At 37.5% G+C, this 25,384-nt stretch overlaps 1 protein-coding gene across 1 annotated transcript; it reads left to right on the forward strand.

The window, feature by feature from the left end:
• The first annotated feature begins 624 nt into the window (after window positions 1-624).
• Window positions 625-25,384, forward strand: loxl4 (lysyl oxidase-like 4). The gene is made up of 15 exons (XM_032553994.1): window positions 625-746; window positions 1,775-2,107; window positions 3,977-4,278; window positions 4,355-4,569; window positions 10,434-10,472; window positions 11,804-12,017; window positions 12,114-12,291; window positions 15,301-15,455; window positions 15,543-15,710; window positions 16,023-16,185; window positions 16,270-16,513; window positions 17,726-17,841; window positions 17,963-18,099; window positions 22,608-22,719; window positions 22,796-25,384. The coding sequence occupies exons 2-15, from the start codon at window positions 1,792-1,794 to the stop codon at window positions 22,864-22,866; spliced, it is 2,430 nt and encodes an 809-aa protein (XP_032409885.1). The 5' UTR covers window positions 625-746; window positions 1,775-1,791; the 3' UTR covers window positions 22,867-25,384.

Below are 25,384 nucleotides of genomic sequence, written 5' to 3' on the forward strand. Positions count from 1 at the left end.
AGACATGTTATTTTAGACAAGTTCTTAACACCCTTTTATAAAAAAAAAAGAAATCAATGAGTGTTGCTGAAAAATAATCTCTGGAATGCAACATTTAAGAAGTCAAATTGAGGCAATTAATTTAATCAGTTACGGCATATTGTTACAGTCCAGTTTTACAATAAATTCTGAAAGCAGACTTTTGTATAAAGTGTCTTGCAAAAGCACTTTTATTATATTTTACAATAAAATCCACAATACTGAATAAATGTTATTCTTATTCGATAGAATAAAGTACAGCATCACTGTGAAAATAAAATAAATGATTTTTACATTTTTTTCTTACAAATAAGATCTGAAAAGCCTGTCTGTACTCTGACTAAGTAAAATTCAGTGCAATCATGCTATGTGTGTGTATATATAAGTAAACACTTTCAGCAATTTAAGATGAGCATAAAAAATAATAAAAAATTAATTGATGACACCTATGGCTGTTATTTTGCTGGCTGTTACACACGATCTGAGCATCAGGCAGACAGTTTTATGGCAGCAGCCTGCCTCACGTTTTAGTGTGTTAACCATAAAAGTCTACATGACAGAAAGAAATCCAGAGAAAGAGGAGGTGAAAGAAGCAGGGAGGGATATATGGAGAAGGAGGGAAGAGGGAAGGATTGACTGAGGGGAGCATTTACTAGCCACACTCATTCACACAGTCACTTTCCCCCTGCTAGTGACTTTCACCACTGCAACTTTTTGCTGCCTACCAGGTGAGTGAACATTCATACTAACCATATTGATCTAATAATATTTCCGTTTTATCCTTTTTTTTTTAATTCTGATTGTAGTTATTTGCATCTAAATACGAGCTCCTCAGTGTGTGGGTGTAACAGGTGCTTTAAGGGATGAATTGTGGACAAAAGATGCTAACTCACCTACCTTCTGTTTCTTAAAGGAGATGTATATATTTTTTCTTTAAATCTGACTGTGGCACAAAAAATGCCACTTTTTCATTTTATAGAATTCTGTAGCAGTGTCTAATCTTTAAACTGGGTTATGCATATTGTTTCCTTTGGATGGCTTTGCCCAATGTTTTGCTTGTTGGTGGTTTCTTCTTTTGTAATTTTATTCTAAAAATCACACCCACCCACATATTTTAGGGCATTTTTTGGTCCATGTGTTTTTCTGTGGCCTGTCTTGTTTAAAAGTAACTCTCTCTCTCTTTCTCACTCACTCTACCTCACTTGTGTTTGTGCTGAAACACTTGTTCAGCCCCAGGTTAAAACCTGCCTGGCATATTTCTGTCTGGTTAGTTTGCCTTGGGGGATGTTTACTTACCTTAATTACCTTATGAAAGTGAGCAGCTGTACTTAAATTACATGCCTGTGTTTGACACGAGGGGGAACGTGCTTATTTGATATTTAAGGCTTCCACTACATCACTGTTGGACCAAAGGCTTAGCAGTAGTGAATAAAATCACTAACGTGGAAAAAGAAAACAAGACAAAGCAAGTCTTATCTCGCTGGTTATCGCCAGATAAGAATTATGTCTGAGAACACAATTCTTGAGGGGAAAAATATCACAGTTACAGTGATTAGCTGACTGCTCTGTTCTCTTCTTTTGCCCTTTAAAGGGTCTCATACACGATTGTATGCCATTTGAAAGGCATGCAATTAACCTTGCAGTTATCATAAAAGCTGGTACCTAAACCCAACCGAAAATGTGCACAGTTTCATATATGCAAGAAAATGAGCTAGAACTTGCTGAGCCAAGCTGTGTGTCAACCTTTTACCTCCAGGTTTCTTCCCTCCATCCATGATGCCCCGCTCCCTCGGCTTAATCGTCCAGCTCCTTCTGCTGCTGTCCCTTAGCTCCACCGCACACGCTGAACCTCGGAGGACCACGACGTCTCAGCGCAGAACTCCTCGCGCACCGGCCGCCAAGGTGCGTCTCGCCGGCAACTTTGTGCGCGAGTCGAACGAAGGGCGCGTGGAGGTGCTGCACAACAACACCTGGGGCACCATCTGCGATGATGAGGTGGACATTAACCTGGCTAACGTGGTGTGCCGAGAGCTGGGGTTTCGAGGAGCGGTAACGTGGGCCCACAGTGCCAAGTATGGAGAAGGGACAGGTGAGAGCACTTAAAGACAAGTTTCACATTTCTTTCAAAAGTTACCAGGGCTGACCCAAGGTTGTTCAAGACCCTAAGCAGAATTTGCTGTGGGGCCCCACTTTCTATTTGCCTTATCAACCACTATAGCGCTGCAATGCTAATGTGAGGTAGTTACATTTTGAAGAGTTTTATGAAAAGAGAAATGGTCAATCAGAAAGAGCATTAAATTACCTTTTAAATGACATCAAGACAAGTGCATGTTTAAAAACAAAAAATTGTGACATCATCATAAAGTTTTCATAATCTCTTGATCATAATGCCTGTAAATGTTTTCTGATTAGTTGGTTTTATTCTTGGTCATAGATTTGAATAAATATTGATCACTTAATTGAAGTTATGAAGATTCTAAATATCTTACAGTAGAAAATTGTACAGTTTTCAAATAGTTAAACACTTCTGATCATTTTTTTTAAAGCTTTAATTAGAAAAAAAAGTTAAATAAAAATATTGAATGACTTAGCAGTGGGTTATTGATTAAAATGTTTGAAAAGTGCAGTGTGCAACTCCTTTTAATACTTTCATTATAGACCACAGTTTTTGCTTTGGATAGAAATGCAAAAAATATACCCATTATCAGATCAGTCAAATATAACTTTATTGAACCCAGTGCTTGACAAGATGTTGCTCACAACAAATAACTAATTAGAAAAATAATTTAAATTTGAGTGTGTTTACTTTATGTAATGAACAAGGATAAGAGATGATTTTGGAGGGGATGAAACAACCAGTTGCACAATTGCAAATCCAATAATTGGTACTTACTGATATATCTACTTATACTGTTTTGCTAGGAATTTAAGTCAAAATTCCTAACAAACTCTTAATCACCAAATTCTGTGCAACAAAGGCTTCCCTCAAAGTTTTTAATAGATGTCCATAATTTTGATTTCTAAATCTGTAGTGCATGTATTTGAAATAGTTTGACTGTGAGTAAATGAAGAGGTAACAGAGACATTGTAGATTATTTTTTTTTAACAGATTTGTATTTCAAATACAATGTTTGTTTTACATTGGAAATATCTACTTGAGGATATTTGGAATTAAACAATTGACACGCAGGACTGGGAAAGTTGACACAATTTGTTTCTAGGAAGAGTGGCATATGCACCTACCTGCATGATGTTCACTGAGATATCTGAAGTGCAGACAGAAAGAATGGGATTCTGGAAAGCTGTATTGTTTATTTTCACTAGGAAGAACAGATTTTTTTTATACATATATCTGCTTTGACGATCCTGCCTGCAATGTGATAAAATAACATGCCACAATTATATTAACTCCAAAAGCACAAATGCTTTTTCCTGTAGGAGATAGCGAACAGTGGCGGAAGTCCTCATTGGACCAGTTTAATCAGACTTTTAAAATAACTAAATAACTAACTTTGTGAAGCAACTAACAAAGAAAATGTTTTTAGTAATTGAAGTGCAACGCTTGCTAGGGTTGACTGACAGACCAGCACATAAAAATCATGGGTAGAAAAGAGTCATTTACTTAAGAAAAATATCTCTATTTGCTTGCCAGTGTTTGGCACACTTACTGTGGTTTATAGGCCTTCTTTAGTGGTTCTTTTAAATCCAAATTAAAGAGAATGTTAAGTGGATTCAACGAGCTGAATCTACACCCCCTCTGCTGCCTTGTAAAATACTGTGTGTCCTTTACTGAACACACTGCTAAGGTGGAATCCTAAATCACCCAGCCCATAAACGTCAAGTGTTAGATGTTAAGGAACTGATTTAAGTTGTTGTGTAAGGATGCATTGCAAATCCATGCATGGAGCAATCATTTAAAGTCCTAATGAATTACGTTATGAATTTCTTCTTTCATAAGGTCCTATTTGGATGGATAACGTACGGTGTGACGGCTCAGAGAAGTCCTTGAAGGACTGCAAACACAATGGTTGGGGGGTAAATGACTGCAAGCACTCTGAAGACTTAGGGGTTGTGTGCACCCCTGAGCGTAGACTGGATCAGTCTGCCAGCGGAGGTTACACTACACCTGTCAGGCCTTCTGGCAACACTGCTTCTCAGTGGGGGGGTATTGTTGCAACACAGAGGCATCCAGGATATGGGTATTATGGAAATGGACATCCATATGAGATCCCAAGGTTCCAAAGGCACCACTATTACCAGGTACAGCGTCTGGTCCATCCATCTTTTATTCTATGAAAAATGTCTGTTTATAGAAAGGATATCCCTCTTTTGTCAGGGTCACAGTAGAGTACGAATCGAAGATGTCCGTCTGCGTCCCATACTGTCAGCTACAAAGAAGAAGAACCTTATCTCAGAGGGTGTAGTGGAAGTGAAGCATGCTGGGAGATGGAGGCAAGTCTGTGACCTAGGTTGGAGTCTCAACAGCAGCCGGGTGGTGTGCGGGATGCTTGGCTTTCCAGAGGCAACTCAGCACAATGTCAAAACATACAAGTGAGTATGACGGTCTCTCAGCAGCTGTGTTCGGGAAAACTGTGCTTAGAAGAGCAACCTGCTGTGTAACTTAGTTATTTTTTCATGAATTCAAACCCTACCTGCAGAATAAAAGCATAGCAGCAGCCCCTCATTCAGAGCTGCTTTGAGTAAATGACTCGCTTTAGGCTTATCTTTCTCACCCAGCCTCTTCACCTTCCTTATACAGCCTTAGGATGATGATAAAGGGATCCCCGTCCGATCTCCATTGCCCTTTCTCTGCCCCTCTTTCTTGGCAAATCACCCCTGCACACCTCATTGCCTTTCTCTCACAGCTTTGCCTTCTCTCCTTCTGATGCTATCTTCCTCCTGCAGCTCACAGACAAAAAAAAACAGCACTTTAACTTTTAGATTCCCTTGCTGAGGTGTAACATCAGTGCTGATTGTGGTGTAACTGTGCCATCAATATCATACCAATACCAAGATAACTATTAGAAAGTGAAATAAGTGTTAGCATGTAAAGGACTTGTCTTTTTGACAAGGTATTGTCAACAGCACAGCATGTATTTGCTATTACATCTGTCCCCACCATACTTTCAGAGTCAACATTTATTTGCAAAGGTAAATACTTGTGGTGGAAGTACAAATGCTGTCAGTCAGTGCTATTAAAGTGTTGACCTGACCCTGATGACTTTATTAGAATTTTGTATTATTTTTTTAAAAGGAAACTTAATATAAATACTGCAAAAACAAAATCAATATCTTTGTAAATACATCATTTTAGAAACTGAATTTATTGCTTTTATGTATAAAAAAGAATCACACACACAAAACAAAGCCCACTTGTCCAAAATTGTTGTTAGAACAAAACTTTGTGAGATGAAAAATAATTGTATTTTCAACTGAGACAATGTGATATACTGTCATAATCAGTAATCTAGAACACTTTTGAGTTATTTCATCAAATTTCAGTAACCATTTTCATAGAGAAGCATTATATGTATCACTTATCCACAGACCAATGCGTCCAAGCCTTTATTTCTGTTGATTAAAAAATTTTCTGGTTACAGCTATTGAAAACACAACATATAAGATCAGATGAATAAAAAAATGATACAGGAATCTGGGGTTAATGAAAATAATGTCAAGGTTGTCATTTTAAAATGCTACATTTTAAAACAAGACTCATCAAAATGTGTATTCTGATTTATTAAATATGACATTGTAGCGCACAGCCATGTGCTATAAATGATTAGTTAAGCCAGTACCACCTTGTTTTTTTTTATCATTAGCAATAGATTAGAAAGATAAGAAATTAAAGTATTAAAAATTGTCTCAAGAAAACTTTAACATTATCAGCCAATTCAATACAGCTTTATTTATTCGGCACTTCTGGCACAAGCTGAAACATTTCACACCACTGTGGGTAATTTAGAGGACAGTAACAAAAATTATTTGTTCAAAAAATCAATTACAAGTACAGGTAGCCTCCTAATCAGGTACTAGATTTGATTTGCCTTAGAGGTCTAACTGGGAGGAGAATGTTATTCATTTTAAACATTTTTAAAGATTTTTGTTTACCTTACGAACTACTCCAACTGGGGTAAATCCACTCACTGAAGGTATTTCTGGATTGTGATTATATAAAATTGCCCAGTCTAGTATAAATTTACATTGTTAAATTATTGGAAACACCAAGACACTATAACAACCTCCTCGTGTTAAAGAAGGAAGTCATGTGACATCAAAGGCTCTCTGAAAAGGTGGAGTGTACCAGGACAGCCTGACTCTGTTTGCACTCTGAACAGGATCATTTATTATTAGAGTATTCCTGCAATGCAGGTGTGAATCTTACTGTCTGTCTATTCAGTTTCCTCCAGACTCGACAGCAGAGATACAGAGAGCTGAAGGTGGAACACAAGTAATATTTAAGAGACGAATTGGATGAATAGATTTGCATCTCTGCAACATTTAAGCAGACATTTGGTAACTTGCCAAGGGAAGGGAGGTGACAGATAAGAACAGGGTTGCTGAAGCTTGAAGACCATGGAGTTAATTCTACAGAGTCTGCTAGCTGTTTTAAGATATAGTTTTTACATTTTCTAAGATCAATTAGAGGAGGCTAGATAAAAGCACTTCTTCTTTTATGGGGTCTGACTCTGGACACAAGAAGAGGGTAATAGTTTTTTTATCTAAATATACAGGGAAAGGCTTAGCCAAACGTGTTCCACGGAAGTGTTTTGGGTGTGTAAATTTCGGAGCTCTGGCACGGAAGTGGTCATGACTTGGTACTTCTAGGTCGGCCTGGTCTCAGAATGACATAGTGTTTTGCTGAGATCCAAGGCTCTAAACTGGTCTGAGTCATGATTATGTGTTTGCTTCCAAATCTGTACCTGGTTGCAGTCTCCACAGATGCTTATTTGCTCCCTCTTGATATGTATTTTCAACTTTCAGACTGGTTCTCAGAGTACAAAGGCCCCATGTGTTTCAGCTGTTTGTTGTATACTCAAGCTTATATTCAAAAAAATCTTTTCTCAACTTTGTTTTTTTCTGTAAACAGCAAGGACGGCTGGAAATGATAAATTCGGATGTAGTGGTTAATCAGAACAAGAAGAATTTGTGTAAAAACTTCTACAGCTTCCAAAAGAGGTTTGGGATTTTATTTAGCCATGACATTCCCTGCTAATTCTCCTCCTAACCCAATCTTTCAGTCCATTCTTAGAAATTCTGGACCCTGCCATGTTTCTCAGCTCTGTGTGTCTTTTGGATGAAACTCTAAAGAGGCTGTAATTGCAAGTTGGTCAGGACCAAAGCTCTTCTGGGTTTTTGCTGAGGGTGAAAAACACCCCCAATTATAGCCGTGTGTGTGAGAGAGTAAAACAGCGCTGGCAACGAAAGTGGAAGCGAGTAACAAGCGCAAGAGGCAGCAGAGAGAAGGAACGAGAGCAAGAGTCTGACATGTGAGCTTTTCGCTTGCTCGTGTGAAATACAGCCAATTACAACTGAGGTCTGCTGCACTCTCCGCTGTGTCAGCGGCTGTCTGTCTTGCTCTGTCCCCATAGTGATTTGGGGACTTAACCAGCATTTGTTTAATTGCCTTTCAGCTTAAATTTTCTTATGATAAGGGTATCATTTTCAGGCTATTTGGTGACATTTTTGTGTCCAAATATGGTTTTCCTGTCTGGTGACTGTGTGATCCACCTCAATGACCTCTCTAATTTACTTTCCCATCTTTTAATTATCGTATGCATGCCATTGGCTACATTTCTGGCTTGCAGCAGACTGTGCAAGATTGCTTTCCAAGCACAAATGAAGAAGAAGAGAAATCTGAATCATCTCGCTTTGATCAATTGTTTCAATACTCAGATGAATTTAAAAATGTTTACTGCTGGAATATTTAATTTATCATCAATTTGCTCTGAGTAAGGGAGATAGATTTCATCTTGCAGATGCTGATTTCTTTTTCCTTTAAAACTTGGCACCTATTCACACTAATCTAAACTCTGCTGTGGTGTACTGTCAATGTAGTGAAGCTGAATGATGCTATTATAGGAGCCTGAGCTTCCTTACCACATCAGACCATAAGGTCTCCATGCTATGTTGCACTGATGCAGGAATACATTCACAAAAAGCCCCCAAAATGTATTGGTTAAATATACTGTAGCCTATAGTGCATTGAAATATTTTTTTTTAGCAAATGGACATTCTTGTTTTAGAAATAATTTATATTGTATTTATTTCAAAATTCAATATTGAAATTATCTGACAATTTTAGTTTTGAGTTTTCATTAGCTGTAAGGTCAAATCATCAAAACAACAGAAATAATGTTTGAAATCTCAAATTTGCTGTGAAGTGAATGTACGTTTTCAATCTAATTATTGACATAAATCAGCTTTTCTGTGATGTCAATTCCAGACACACCATTGCTACTTAATTTGATGAGTGATGTATTCCTTAAGACAAAACAAAAGCAAACATTAACAAGAAATGTTGTACGATATAATTAAATTGTAAAGCAGGTGTGAGACTGATGTAACTTGAACTATGGTGAAATGCTTGTCTTTTAGCAAGATTGTATCAGCCCCTGTCATTAACTTCAGTTAAATCCTTTCACAAGTGGTGAAGAGACAATTTGCCTAAACAAAGCACCGACTGTTATAACTGTCTGTTCGTTCCATTTGTGTACAACTTCAATGGAAAAGTCCTCTCACAATTCCTACCCCTCGTTACAACTAGATGAACATTTGCATGAAATGAATGAAATTCAACACGTGTAATACAGTCAAATGAAATACCAGAAGGTACCATTTACAGTTTGCTTGGTGAAGAGGAAAATGGTTTGTTGATTTGTCTGTGGTGAGGTCACAAACAAGTCACAGACATGTTTGCCTCATGAGAAAATGTGTACATGCACACTGCAAGCTTCCTATTAACCACTGCTGCAAAGCCACATGGTAGACACATTTAAAGTATTTTACAAGAGTAATTTAAGATCCTGTAAAGAATAGGTCCAGAGCTCCAAACAGTTAGCCAGTTAGTTTGTTGCAGGTTTATCTGGCATTTTGCTGCCTCCTAAAAGGGATACATGTCTAATATTTTTCAAATTGATTTAAATTAGACTGATTCAGGAGTTTAATTTCACTTGAAAATTGTCAATCTTTTTTCTGCATTCAGGTCTTTGAAACTGATTTCCTACTTCAAATGAACCAGAAAAAGATGCACCTGCAAATTTATATTTAACATGTACAAAACTCAGATGATGGTAAAATGAAAGTATGCTAAATTTAAAACAATCTCGAAATACATTTTGATAAGTGATGTTTTTAGGTTAAGAGCGGAATGTTCTCATGTTTTGAGTTAACACTGAAGAGTCAGGAAACAGGTTATATGTTTCTGGAAAGTGTACATTCAGCAATTCAAGACTTCATGCAACTGTCAAACATAACAGTATGTAATGGACAATCAGCCTCTTGATTCCAACATCCTCGGTTTATTTTCCAAGGTTTGTGCTTTGCCTTTTACAGGAGCATGTAGCGTTGCATGTTAGGAATGCAAATATTGACTCACCTTTGCTTTCGTTCAGATACACATAGATGTGTTTGTTTCTAAAAAAAAAAAAAAAAAGGGAGAGTAACTGAAAACAGCATGCCACGATATGAACGTTTCTTTCAAGAGTTCTTTAATGATTGTCTCAATTCCATGTCGATTAATTTGTTTTCATATATGATGTGTTCCAAAGAAATATAGGTTTCATTATGATCCTGTTGCAGAAAATAAGATCTTTGAACAAATTGAAGTATTGAACTTCCCATATAAAAGTGCTGGCTTGCATGTGCATGCGTGCGTCTGTTTATAGTTTAGCCAATGTTTTTGTTGCAGAACGAATATATGGCCTTTGCAGTGGTCTGTGGATGAACTGGCATGGGGAGAGCGGCATGTACTCTTTGTTGCTTTGCAGGGCTTTCCTCATCACCACACTCTAAAAGTGAGCCAGTTTAGCTAGCCCATAAATCGCTGTTTGGTTCCTGCATAGTGCCGCCACTTTTGTTTGTACATTGTGCATGGTTAAAACAGTTCTTTTTCTATAAACATACTGTGTCACTGCAACATTTTTTGGATTGCATGGGGGTTTTGAGGCTTACAGTACAATTCAGAATAATTTTATGTTTTTTTAATTGTTTCTTACTTGCCATGTATGGAATTTTGGCCTCTTGTAAAGTATGAATCAATCTTATGGTCTTAAATAGAACGGGTTTTGATTTTTTAACTCTAAATAACTATACCCTTATAGCACAGTCTTGTGCACAACACATTTTAATTCTACATTGTGGTGCAAAAGCACAGGACTGTGAAATATGTAATATTTGTTTTTGATTTTTTGCAGAAAAATATGGGATACCAAGGTTAAAGATCCGTCAACAAGGTAATAGAAGCACAAATACAAAACTGCTTAATCTTAGATACACAAAGTTTAGTTCAAATGTACAATATTAATGTAGTTTTTAGTGTTTTTTTTTTAGTTCTCAATTCTAACAAATTCTGTTGATTGTTGCTAAGATTCCATCCATTCAGTTATTTTTAAATCTGGGATCAGGTTGCTCAATTTACTAGTCAATAAGGGAAAGGCCCATTCTTCGTCGGAGGTCATATGCTGTCCTTTCAGAAAGTTCTGGTTCTGCCCCTGGAAAACCTCCACAATGATGTGACCAGCAGGTTTTCTGATCAGACGCTTGAACCACCTCAGCCAAGTACTGTCAATACAAAGAAGCAACAGCTCCAATTTGAACTCACTCCAAATCACAGTTTTTCTCAGTATGCCAGGTCAGCCATCATACACTGAAAATGCATTTTATTCAATTGAATCTGGGATTGTTTATTCTGTTATAATCCATATATCAGTCACAGTGCTGTGACTATGAAAATGCCATATTTTGTACTATTTTGGTCACCAGTGGTTTTCATCTCAGAATTCTCACGCAGATGTGAGTTCTTCCAAATCTCTTGTTGAATCATGAACACTGACCCCAAGCGAGGCACTGTGGTCTGCAGCTCTTTAGATGTTGTTCTGGATACTTTTGTGACCTCCTGTAGTACTTTGCCCTCTTCTGGAAAGGTTTACCGCTGTTTCATGTTTTCTCCATTTGCAGAGAATGGCGCTCACTGTGGTTTACCAAAGTCTCAAACCCTTAAGAGATGGCTTGTTAGAAAGTCATTTAAAAATGACTTTTCAAATGTATGTACTTCAGGGACTTTGTTGCTAGTCAGTTCTTGAATTACTTTAGCTTAGGGATAATGTGTTGCTTTTTGAGATGTTGTGATCTACTTCATTCTGACAGTATTGCATCTAGAGCCTGCAGGTTTGGATCACAGTGAGAAGTAATTCATGATTTAACAAGAGAGGCAATTTCTTTTCCACATGGGGCCTGGTTAGTTTGTATCATTTCCTCCTAATAAATTGAATCATCATTTGGAAACTGCTGTTTGCTTTTACTCAGATTATGTTTGTCTAATATTAACCTTTGCTTGAAAGTAAAAAAAAAAAAAAAGGTACAAAAGAAAATATTTGTAATTTGCCAAATACTTATTTACAACATTGTACAGGAGGGTTGGAAAATAAATGTATGATACTGGGAATAAGCTGTTGTCATAATTATAATCAAACAAAAATATTGTTGAGAAATCTAAATATTTCAGTGTCATGTTGTGCAGAACTTTAAAAGATATATCACCAATGTCTTTTTTGTGTCTTTCCAGAGTAAGCCTGATGGCAAAAAAGAAGGGGTTCTGGGTAGAGAAGGTTCACTGTCTGGGCACGGAGAACACCCTGTCGGAGTGCCACTCTCAGCTGTCGATTCCTCGAAGTCCTACCCCTTGTAAGAACGGGCAATTTGCAGTGGCAAAATGTGTGCCAGGACCTCAATTTGCTCGCATCTCCTCAGGAAGACCCCAGGCTCCTTATCCAGTAGTGGTAAGAATAATACAATTATTTTCCTATTAACATTATCTTATTGTGTCCATCTGTGGAAGAAAACAAATTCTAAATCATATGCTCTACCCTGTACAGCCTGTGCGTCTCAAGGCAGGTCCCAGGCTTGGTGAAGGCCGTGTGGAGGTTCTCCGAAATGGAAAATGGGGGACGATTGTTGATCACTTGTGGGACAGAACTGCAGCCAGCGTTGTTTGCAGAGAGCTCGGCTTTGGTACTGCCAAGGATGCCTTACATGGAGCCTTTATGGGCCAAGGTAGGAGAGAAAATTGTTTAAAACAAAAAAAGTTGGACAATTTTGAAAAGTCCACATTTAATTCAATATTATAAGTCAGCATTTTGCTTGTTTGAATGTGTTTATTGTGTGTCATGGCATTTCGGAGAAGACAGGGAGACTTTTGCTTATCTTTCGACTTTTGCTTATCAGGGCAGACACCGCACCCGTCTGCCCTGACTGATTAGATAATGTGCAGGCATGTGTGTTTGCATTTTGCCAATGTGTATTACCTCATGAACTGCAAATGTGTTGATTGCCATATCTCCAACTGTGATTATATGAGTCCTTTGCCAGTGGTTCCAGCTGCCCAAACACCATGCGCACGTGCGCACACACACTCGCCACTCGCAACAAAAAAACCATGGTGGTTTATTTTGGTATTTGGCAACTCAGCTCAGAGACAAAATCTTGCAAGATCCAAGCCTGCTTTTCATTTGAAATGTCCAGCTCCTGTGTCACCCACAGCTACAGTCAGTATCCAGCTGTTCCAGCGGTGTCTCCACCCTTAAGATATGTGAGAGAGAACGGCTTCCCCCTGTCTCAGGCTTCCAGGGTGTAGTCCAAAAACATGCTAAAGGAGATGAAATGTGGGATTGTGTTCCACTGCTTTAGCTATTCAGATGATCAAAGTAAACGTAATTTGCTGCGTTATTTCTGTAGATGTCAGTTATGTTGGCTTTCTTTTTGATGAACCAGCAAAGCTAAAGTCCAAATCACCCAACATTTTTTCTAACTTCATCTTGTCATCTGGCTCAAGTCCTGTCGTTTTATTTGTGGCTGCACGGTGGCGCAATTGCTTGCACTGTTGTCTTGCAGCCAGAAGTTCCTGTTGTCTGAACAGTGAAACTGTTTCTGCAGATTCACAGTACCGACTTATTTACTCACAAAGTATTAAACCAAGTCTAGCTGCCTTCCTTGATCCAGCTGACTGGCAGTGTGGGGTAAAGCAGTAAGTAGATCAGAGCTGCTGTGCTCCACACAGCTGGAGAAAACTTCAGCCCCTATGTCACCCTTTCTGGCATCTCACTAAATTAATTTTACAACAACATTTAACATTAGGAAGAGCATCCTGGCGTAAAGTCTTTCCAGCTTTGAAACTGTAACTTTTCAAACCTTGGTGTAAAAAGTTACAGTTGGTGCTGTTGATGCTTCCCTGACTTGAAGTGTCATAAACTGTATGCTTTAATTTTTCTTTTAAGAAACAATAAATTAAACGAAACCTCACATACACATCAGAAAAATTGCTTTACGTTCTATCAGCCTACAGAGGCTCGTCCAGCAAAGACAACTCCCCACATTTCCATCTGTCAAGATGGCAAAAACAAGATGTGGAATGGTCCTTTACCACGCCATCTTACAGGAAAAGAAATGATTTGGGGAACATGCTGAATAAAACTGAACTTGGTTAGCATTTTCTACTCAAATATTTGGAGTAGAATATTTGAGTAGACACAGCTGAGTCTCAGGAATCATGGAATTTTAAAATGGAAAATTCGTATCAACCCTGATTAAATACTTTAATATATGCACCCAGCTGTGTGAATCATGATGCTCTTGTTATTCCACTGGAGTAGAAAATATCAGCTTTTAACTTATTATTTATAGACTTATGATTTATATATGTGGTTGTCCTTGTGTGCTTTACACATGTATGAGTTGAATATAATTATTCAACACATTAAATGGTGCTAATTAGTCTGACCCAGGGTTGATGATTACTGGGGACAGAATATTTAGACAAAAACACCACACCCTTTCAATTTCATAATGGAAACATTTTCTTGTTAACCACTAACCTACGATGTTTACTTTTCTCATCAAAAACCTGATTGTTGTTAACATTTTCCATCTGCTAACTTAAAATACATAATAATTTCTGTAAATAATGGAGTGAAACCTGTTTTTGGTAAATATTCAATTAAGGATCATCAGCATCATCATCATCATCATCCCTGAATTAAATTACAGGGACAAATGTTTTTGTTTCCTTTTTGACCAACAGTTTTATTTTGACTATGTAATTTTGCCATTGAGGAACACAGATATAGGGTCCCATGTATAGAGATGGGACCAAAACACCCTTGGGCCTGTGTGTTTGTTTGCATTGCAAACCATGTGTGGCTTGTTTCTGGGGATTTATTTTGGGGTAAGGTTTAAACAGACCATGTCACAGTTCATTCTGAGAATCTCTTTCATGAGCTTTTGCCTCGATAAGTTAAACACTGGGAAATTATATCAGGTTTGTGGCAGATAGATGTGGAAGTGGGGAAGATCTGTACTTTTTATACATACGGTGTTAACCAATGCTTGATGACCACGGTGCAAGCCTACAATTTGTTAAAATCAGCACAGGGGCAGATCAACTTAAGCTTCAGTCTAGTCCCAACTATCTTTCTTTGCCACCCATTTTCTTGTAACATTTCTGTTTCCAGTTGTCTGAGTGATTTCAGCTGTTTGCTTCCATGCAGGTTTAGCTGTTTGCACAATTACACGAAATAGTGGAGCCACTGTTCACTCAGTGTTTTCTCATCCTGTAGCTTATTGTACCACTAACATTTTGCTCTTGAAGGACTTTTTTCCTGTCATCTTCTATATTGTTATGAGATTATCTGGCTGTTAACACATACCAGTCAGCTTTTTTTGTTTTGCTGACACAAATTTGGCCTTGTTTGCTCACTCAGGGTGGCAGACTACACACAATGTGATTGTTGTTGTTGTGCTCAGAGAAAAAAGAATGGCTGTAATGATCTGTGACTGATGCCTAAAGTTGATGCTTTTGCTGGCATGTTTGCCTCACAGGACTGTTTTGTTATGCAAGATAGAAGCTTTAGCATCGAAAACTATTTGCTTGCATGTGCTTTTATGCTCTTGTGGTACTGTGCTGACTTTGGGTGGCACAAAACACAAGAAATACTACCCCTGACTCGTTTGAATGATTTTTCTTCTCAGCACTCTTCAAATTTTCTACATCTCTTTCTATCTCTTTAGGTACGGGACCTATTCATATGAACAATGTGCAGTGTGTGGGGTCAGAACGCTCCATCTTGGACTGCTACTTCCAAGAAGTCCAGCCATGGACATTCAAACACACTCAGGATGCTTCTGTACGCTGTAACGTTCCCAAGACTGGCATGGAGAAAACGGTACAAAAATTAGGTTACTGGAACTCTTTATGGCACTCTATAATTACGGGAGATCGATTCTGAACTTCTAACCTCATGGTTATCCAGGTTCGTCTTGCTGGTGGAAGAGCCTCTTCAGAAGGACGTGTCGAAGTTTTGATGGACTTTGGGGGCCGGAAGCGCTGGGGTTCTGTCTGCAGCGAAAACTGGGGGATAAATGAAGCTATGGTGGTGTGCAGACAGCTCGGTTTGGGTTTTGCTGCAAGTGCTCATCAGGTAACGTCCTCAACCAACATCTCATTATAACTTGTATAAAGTCCACAGCTTTTCTCAAAGTTTGGAAGGATTCTGTTCTGAAACTTACAAAGCAGTGCTCCCTCTTACAACAGTTAGTTTTACTTTAAATGTGACAATGTAATTTTATTGAAGTTGTCAGAATTGCCGCAACACTGTGAGTTATTGACAAGAGAATGACACAAATTTTTACAGATAGATGTATGATTGCTGTGTCTGTGCTAGATTCCCTAAATAATAAATTGTAGTGCAGCTCCTGTAATTGTTCACCTCCACACTGTCTTCCTTTGGCAGGAGACATGGTACTGGCCTGGTACTGCGAATGCAAGTGAAGTGATTCTTAGTGGTACTCACTGTGTGGGAACAGAGCTCTCTATCCAGCAATGTCGTCGCAACAACCACATCCACTGCCCTCGCGGAGGAGGAGCTAAGGCTGCTGGGGTCAGATGCTCAGAGAGTAAGCTGAATCTCTGATTAGAACCTCCAGGTCTTCTCTTCTGATGTAACAACTTGAACATATCTCACATTCCACATCTTTCAGCTGCTCCAGACCTTGTTTTGGATGCCCAGCTGGTTCAGGAAACAACCTACCTGGAAGACCGACCACTTCATTTGCTGACTTGTGCTCATGAAGAGAACTGTCTGTCATCCTCTGCTGCCAGAATGAACTGGCCATATGGCCACAGACGCCTGCTGCGCTTCTCTTCTCGTATTATGAATCTAGGTCGATCCGATTTCAGACCCAAGGCATCAAAAGAAAGCTGGACATGGCACCAGTGTCACAGGTAGGAAGTAAATGGAGGTGATAGATATTTTATTGGTGTGGATTCTTAAAGGTGTAAAATCTGCTGCTCTTGTATTTTTAGGATGCCAAATCAGCACCTGTTCTCTAATGATCAATACCACCTGTGGGATTAACTCGTTATGTGGGCTAGTTTAATCAACTATGTCTAAAACACAGCATCTGATTTTAAGAAATATTAACAGATATCCCACAGGACCAATGAATAATGTGTAGTTTCCAGTTACAAACAGACTGACAATCAAGAGCTTAAAATTCTACCAGAGTTCATCCTCATCATGTTTGTTGTGTTCCCTACAAGGCTTGTGATAAACTATTAATGGAACTTCTTACAGCTTTCACTCAACAACTTCTGGCCTGCTGCATCTTTTCCATTAAGTTTTTACTTCTTCAGAGCATGAATAAAAGTTCTGAAGGCAAATGTAAGATTACATTTGTCCCATGCTCTTGCTGTTCAATATATGATGGCAATAACTGTGCTAGATGAAATGTCCAAAGCTAATCTGATTTATAATACTGTGTGAATTCTTAATAAAATAAATCCGTTTTTGGTTATGACACACTGTACATTCCCTTTCCCACCCACCAACTCTAGTAGTTCCTACTGTATTGACACTGAAACATTTTAGAATGTCTTCCAATCATCAATTTTATGAAAATTCAAATGTTGACATCCCCATAATTTTGATAAAGATTTTATTTGAAGAATGAAACCAACTTTCTCTTATGCAATGACAGCTTCCTTCATGAAAAAAATTTGCTAAAATAGCTACAGGAACCTGAACACATATTGGATTGATTGCCAGTTTGAAAGCTGGAAACAGTGGTGTCACCTCTTCTGACTTGTTAGTTTGTCTGTGACAGTGATAGATAGAGAAGAAAAGTCCCCCAAAGATGCAAGTCATACAAGGGACAAGTTGCTTTTGGCAAAATCAAGTCTGTGTCAGTTTATTATAGCATAATGTACTTATGCATGCAAGTTTCAAAGCACTCTATTCACTTAGAAAGAGTAAATAGCTGGTCCAAGCTGGCCCTAAAACAAGCCTCTGTGAGAGGTGTTCTGGTGACACCCTGCTCATGTTCAGGCAGTGAGCTCATAGGGATAGCAGCCATAGAAAGCCAGTGTTTGGTCATGTAAATACACACATTCGGCAGATTCAGACTCTCACCTGGACTTTCCCCTCTGACATCACAGGCACTACCACAGCATCGAGGTGTTCACCCATTACGACCTGCTGACGCTGAACGGCACAAGGATTGCAGAGGGACACAAGGCCAGTTTCTGTCTGGAGGACACATACTGCCCCGATGGTAATGTTCATAAAGTCGTTCTGTTTCCCCATTAATGGCAAGACATTTATTTAAATACTTCAACTATAATAACCTTTTATGTTGTCACTGATAAATTAGTTGGTATTTGTGTGTGCCACAGGAATCCAGAAGAGGTTCTCCTGCTACAACATGGGTGATCAAGGCATTTCTGTGGGCTGCTGGGACACCTATCGCCATGACATTGACTGTCAGTGGGTTGATGTGACAGATGTACGACCAGGGGATTACATTTTCCAGGTTAGACTTTGTTTTAAACTCTCCCATTTTATTTATTTATTTTGGTGTTGGGCAAAACACCAAAATAGTGCACTGTGGCACACTTGCTGTACATATATTTATATATACATATCTGCATTTTCTGAATCTTTGCAAGGACTGCTCTTAAGTTGCTTTTTATATTAACAGCATTTTATATTTTACAATTTATAGCATTTTATATTTTATTTTAATTTTTTATTTTATCTACAACTACTACTCAGTGGTAGTTGTTATTGTGTCTTGTCTCTATGCTGTAACTGCGAAGTAATTTCCCTGCTGGGATGAATAAAGTACTTCTATTCTATTCTATATCACAAGTCCAACCACTCATTATTTTGCCAGTTTTACTTCCCTCAAAAAACTTAGGCTAGATCAGTGTTTCTCAACCTTTATTGGGCCAGCGCCCCCTATCCTTTCTCCAGGTCCCTCACCGCCCCCCATCAAAAAAGATGTAGGCTACCTGCACCGAGTATTATTTTTTTATGATTAATATTACTATCATTATTGTTGCCGTCTTGATTTTTATTGTTTCTGTATTTATCATCAAAAGTCCTTAAAAGAGAAACACATTACTGAATTATTAGTTTCCAAAGAACAAAAAGGCCATGTGAATAGAAATAATTTTTAAAGGTGTCTAAGAAAAATGCAATGGACATTCAAGTTAAAATCGGTAGGCCTATCGGAGAAATTCTTTCTTTCCACTCCGAATTATTCCAAATTATTTTGGAAATTCTTTCCAAAATAAAATGAGCATTTTATTTTGCTCATGCCAAGTTCAGTAAACAGCCCATGTGATTGAGTTTTACAGGCCTCTAAAAATTGAATTATGGCCTACTAGGATGTCTTTTTTTTAGTCTAAAGAAAGCTGCAAACTATCTTCATGGCCATTTATACCCTTTTTCTCCCCTTACGCCTTTGCAACTAGCAGACCTCAAAAGATCAAACACTCTGACCCCCATTATCATCAATTTCCATGTCAGAACCTTGATCCTTCGGTGGGATGTGGTATTCTTCAGATCTTAGCATGCTGCCAATTACCTCCAAGCTGTGGGAGACACATTACAGTGACTTTTACTGTTTGAACTCACTGTTAATTATTGCTGTCACCAGTCTGTTAGCAGGCTCATTTGCTGATTATTGCTCTTACACACTTCACTGATGCATACCTACTCCATTTTTAGACTGGTTTGTATAATTTGTCCCATGCCAAGGTGTCACACATGTACAGTAAACTCTTGTTCCAACAAGACGTGCCCTAAACATGTTGAGTGGGGTTTAATGATAAAGTTTTGTATTGGCTTGGTGTGTATATGAAAACATAATGACAGAAAAAACAGCGGAGGAAACAATGATGAATTTCACTAAAAACCATTCACACAGAGCCGCTTTTCATTAAAACTGCAACACTTTTGTTGCAATTCAGCCACTAGTTGATACGTCTTCAATTATCGAGATTTTTTTATCAATACAATGTTTGAAACCAGGTCTCCCACAGAGGTGTCAAGTAGTCTGCATTTGTGAAAGTGCATGTGTGCAGAATGCACTGCTGTAGGTTGTATTCTATGCATGAACCTGAAGATAATAACAATAATAATTGTGGACAGCATTATACTTTGCGTGCTCCTTAACCTGTTCAGTTTAACACAACTTCTGTTAAGGAATATATATGTGCGACATAACCACTTGGTTCTTGGAGACATTGTTGGGTTTCTGTTTTTTATAATTTGAGGTTAGTGAGGCAGAAGCTAAAGGTCAAGAATGCTTGCAAGTTCGACGACATGCTATTAGCGCCATATAAATGGCCTGGAATGACAAGTACAGCGGATTCAATGTGTTTTGGCGGTGCCGACTAAACATGGAACTTTACCCAGTCAACAACCAAAAATACTGTCAGTTTTCAGGTGGTAGTTTTGTGTAAATGAGAACCAAACAATAGAAAACAAAAGAGAACATAAAGTAAGCCTAGTTCTAAGTTCACAAAGCTTTAAACTGAAGGAATAAACACCTTTTAACAGCAGAACTCTTTGTCTTCACTGTGGCATATTTTTATGTGGTAAAGAAAAGGGAATGTATGATTTTCCTTATTCAAGGCTTTACAACAAAGACCCAGCAGGCGTGTTCTTGAACCTGCCAAACACACCAATTTACCCAAATTAACTATTGGCTTCTTTTAATCAAACAGCTCCTACTTCTCCTGCTCCATTAGCGACGGCTAATTTGTCCCCCAAAATTCCTCCTGCTCTATATTTAATTTTATTGCCTCCACTCTAACTTAGATGCCTTCTGCCCTATATGTTTAGGTCCAATGCTGTAATTTACTCAAAAAAGAAAAAGAAAAAACAAAAATTGATGATACTTTGTTTTGGTGCATTCACTGTGTTTTGAAGTTTTTTCCTATTTTGGTGTATATTGGCTTCTTTCTCCAAGAAGCTGTTTGTAACCTGTACTTAAAGTGGGTGTAGTAGTTTACACAGCAGCTATTAGAGTAAATGGCTTCACAGTATTATCACTAGGCCAGATTAAGAGAAAGGTTGTATCAGCAGTAACAGAGCTGCTCTGCAAATGACACGCCATTAGTACATGCACGATAGAAAAAGACTGATTTCAGACATATAAACACATGCATTACTTCTCTTTTGCAACAGACTTGCCTTTTAGGCTAAATACATTTTTATTTTTGCAGCGTGATGGTGGTATGAGGCGGAGCACACATTCCTCCTGTGTAAGAGCTTAATCCTGCACTATGTTATAATTTCATTTCCATACGACCCCTGTAAACGTTGCAGAACCTCTTCAGCGGCCGGTTTAGTCTGGCCAGATCTAAAGAAATTGGCACATGCTATAAACATTTTTACAATTACTTTTTCTTGAAAGATCAACCAGTGTGTTTCATACTTTCCATGAAACATGCTAAATGCAAGTGTTTTAATGGTCACACACTCATATATGGAAATCCAAATGAAAATCCTTAAACGCAGCAGGTCCATGTGGAAGTTCAGCACATTGTATTTATCTTTTCAAATTAGAATCCTGTGTGGAAAAGTCATCCAGTCGTCTCTTTATAGCTGAGAAGCAAATTGGCTATAAAAAACAATACCAGTGCTCCTTAATAATAGCCCCTCTTACAATTTTACATGCAGCTATTGTTTTCTTACAACGACTTTCCCAGTAACAGGAAAACAAGGAATCAAGTCATGTCTTACAGGTTGAAGTCAATCCTTGGACATGACTAAGTGTAACACATGAAGGTTTTTGGATCTGAGCCGTTCTGTGGTTGCTCTAGAACTTTTGATCAAATGTCTTGAGGCCTTGAATCAGTTTTCTTCTAGAATACATTAGCATTTATCTTAGTAGCAACCTAGTTGAAGTACTACTCTCATATGTACTATCGTCTCTTTTCATAGATTATTGTTTTTACTGGTTTCGAAGACAACATGTAAATCAAGAGGCGACAGATCTTTTTCTGTTCCTAAACTCTTTACATGTAAATCAGGCTCCTTCATTTAAATCTTGTTGAAAATGAAACACATTTTTATTAATTTTATTCCAAGGCATTCAAACCAGTGTAAGATATTCACTGTGCCTGTTTTCCTATTAACTATGTTTTTTTAACTTGTTTTATCAGAATCAGTTTATTGGCCAATGTTGCTTGCACAAGCACATTAAGTACAAAAATACCATAAACTTTAGGGGAAATAAAGACCAGTTGTGATAGTGCAAATAAGCTTATTTTGTTTCAGAGTGGCTAATTTGACTAATCTGGTAAAAAGAGGAGGTGTAATATGATAACTCTTCTGCCTGCACTTTTTAGTCTCTAATTGGCTTAACATTTGTTCCTCCAATGTTTTCACTGACCAAAAAAAACATTAAATAATAAATCAAACCAATTAATCATTTGTTATATTGGACAAAAAGTTATCTTCTGATTTCTTCTGACCAGGCATCAGGTCCATGTGAAAGTTTGACACATTGTATTTATCTTTGCAAGCTGGAATGCTGCATGGAAAACTCATCCAGTTTGTCTTTTTATAGTCAAAAAACAGATTGACTATAAAAACAATCCCAGCCATGAGAGGTGTTTATTAACAGCCAATCTTACAATTTTTATGTGCTACTGTTTTCTTGTACCGACTTTCCCATTGAAGGGAGGCCCAACAATGAATCACGTCATTCTTTGCTATTGGAAGTTAACCCCTTATTTGACATAAGTGAGTGCAACACAGGAATATGTTTTGATTGTAACCATTCCATTGCAGCTTTCGCCGTATATTTAGTACAGTTGTCCTGCCGACAATCATGAAAAAGAGTTCATCATGCTTAACTCTTCTACAACCTGTAAACCTCCAGGATGGCTGCAGTGTTCATCTCCGCTCATCTTCCCACAAACTTTGACCATTTTTTCTGTTTTTGTACAACTGTAATTTTTTTAATGACTTTCTCAATGAGAATGAAGGTAGATCAATCATAAATATTCTTAATCTTTGCAGGTGGAAGTTAACCCCTCTTTGGACATGGCTGAGTCTGACTTTATGAACAACGTCATGAGGTGTCGGTGCAAATATGATGGTCACAGAGCTTACATGTATAGCTGTCACACAGGTAAGAACTGATGACATTTTCTATTCTTAATATTGATCAGATTTCGATTTTTGACATTTGTGTTGTTTTTCTACAGGTGATGCTTACAGTGCAGAGACTGAAGACCTTTTTGAGCACCAAAGGCAAATAACCAACAATTTTGTGTAGCTCATTCCAATTTAAAGACCTTCCAATGAAGCACAGAGACAATTCAAAGTGGGCTAAGGTCGAAAGGCTCCAGGATCACAGGCCCTCCAGTAACATAACGACATGGGCCCTGTTAATGTACTTGGAGATCTGGGTAAAATATTTAAGAACTCATCATGTGACAGCAGCATTCATTGCAGCATCTTCCATTGACTAAAACATCCATCGACGGCAAGAGAGGAACAGGTGTCAGTTTGTTTAAATTGTTTCCGACCTCTACTAAGGAAAAATAAACTTAGATTTAGATTTTAACTCTTCTGGATCTTAGCAAGTTATAGGAATCTTAAATTCAAAGCTAACTAGGAATAGGTAAACCGGTATCATTCTCAAACTGGAAGATATGAAAACCTGAGAAAAAGATATGAGATGAGATTTTGTGAATTTTGTCACAAAATGTTGCGTAACGGGTTTATAAGACATTTTTCTAAGTGCCACATATTTAGGCTGTTAGCATTAGCGTATAAAATTTCCCATTTAAGTTTATATCCGACTCATTTTGAATTTTGGTGCTTTCTTTTTCTTAACCAGTGATACTGTAATAATTTGTCACATTAACCTCAATGAGTTTCATATGAAAGATTTTGTACAGTATATTTTGGATAATTTTCGTTAATAGACATATTTTATTTTATTAACTTTTTAATTCTAACTAAATAATCTTTGATTTTAAAAAAAAATATTTTGTGTTTCACCTTTAGAGTAGATAACAGGAGGTTAGTTTTTTTCATATGAGAAAGCACTTTATTTTTAAAACAAGTATTCAAATTTAGTCCCCATTTTTGATTCGCCCAAAAATTTTAAATGTTTTATTTTTATTTTTTATTATATACTTTCTCATTTTACATCCTGGAAAGTCAAATGGAAGGTTTTTGTTAGTCTTCTTGTTCATTGTGCTACTTACGCTGTATTTTATTACTTTATTTATTGGGATTTACACAGCATGACCAGTATAGATTCTTTGTTATAGCATTTAACCTAACATATCTTCTATTTTTTTTTTCCGACAAACACATCCAGGGTTAAATCTTTTGCAGTAGTTACATTACATTGCAAGGTTTCCATCCTGTAGATAAATGAGTGTAGATTTATTTTATTTTAGTCATTAAAACAATTCTAGCTGTGCCGTTTTCCTCTTCCAGCCTCTCTGAGGGGAGGGAAACTGGTCTGACAAAACCACAGTATCGTGGTAGACAGGCAGGCTGGGTTTTGAGAGCATATAAAAAGCCTTTTAATTACCTCTGTTTGGTTAGACTTAAGGTTACGGTTACGATTGAGGGCTTGAGCATGTGCTTTATAAAGAAACACCATAGAATTGTTACTTGTGCAATCATGAAAAAAGACAAGATTTTGGATTTCCATCTTTGCATAAACTACAATAGAGATACTGATTACCTAAGACATTTAGTGAGGGATAAAGAGAATGAAGGAAAGAACGAGAAAGGGGTGATATTTGGCAAATGAGTTATTTAGATTTATAGTTTTTACTAAAAAAAACCTGCCTCCTTGTTGGCCGCCTCATGGAGACCACAGGCTGGCATTTTCTGCTCCTCAACAGAAACAACATGTTTAGGAGAAAAATAAACTATTCATGCTTCAAAGCAGTAAACACTGGCCTTGTTTTAAACTTAAACAGGTCTTCTGAAATGTACTGTAGTCTGTCCTTTTTTTCTGAGTTAGTAGTAGCTCAACAGACATTTAAAAAAGTCCACGGGCTTTTTCCCAGATTTTATTTGTCTGACTTCTTGTCTTAGTGTTTGAACCTATTCATGAAATTCATAAAGTCAGATGTAGACCTAAGAAATTTTCTGACAAGATAATTCTTTGTCAATGTAATGTTTTTTTTTTTTTTTAAATATTGTTTCTTGAAACTCCAGAAATGTTGAATTTAATATTTGCTGTTCTTTTGGATTTTGACCTACTACCATTGTCTGTTGTTTGTGTTATTTAAAAGTATGTTATTCTACAGGATGAGTTGGTTCATATTCCTCATTTTACTGTATTACTACCTATGCTCTAAGCATAGCACTGGGATATTGTCTTCTATGGCCAGTTTGCTTATGTCTTTAAAGCTGAGAGTGAAAACCAAAAAAAAGCGCTGAAAGACAGTTATTTTCATAGAAAGCTGTACTCTCAGGGACTTTGACCTCATTTAAATACTTAAAACAATATATTTCATATGATGTGACTCGTTTGAATTTTTTGTTTTTTTTAATTTAATTTTATTTTATTTTATTTGCTGTGATGACAACAAATAAACCGGAGCGGTTTTGAAATGTTGGTGCTCTTACAAAAACTAATTGGTACCCACATGTTTACTCTGGAGGTAGGAATTTAAAGTATGACAGTGATAAGCTTTGCTACGTTTCTGTCCTGAAGGAACTTCAGATAACTGTGGATGAGCATTGTCTGAGTCAGAGTCAAATCACAACCCATTCATCCATCATTACTGTGAATCAATAAAACTTCATCTCACATTAAA

Source organism: Xiphophorus hellerii, chromosome 22, assembly GCF_003331165.1.
Source record: "Xiphophorus hellerii strain 12219 chromosome 22, Xiphophorus_hellerii-4.1, whole genome shotgun sequence".
In the NCBI taxonomy this organism is placed as follows: domain Eukaryota; kingdom Metazoa; phylum Chordata; class Actinopteri; order Cyprinodontiformes; family Poeciliidae; genus Xiphophorus; species Xiphophorus hellerii.

Coding starts and splice junctions, on each gene's coding strand:
- loxl4 (XM_032553994.1), top strand. CDS start 1,792: ATGATGCCCCGCTCCCTCGGCTTAATCGTCCAGCTCCTTCTGCTGCTG. Junction 12,292..15,300: donor TGGAGCCTTTATGGGCCAAG/GTAGGAGAGAAA, acceptor CTATCTCTTTAG/GTACGGGACCTATTCATATG. Junction 15,711..16,022: donor TTGCTGCAAGTGCTCATCAG/GTAACGTCCTCA, acceptor TTCCTTTGGCAG/GAGACATGGTACTGGCCTGG.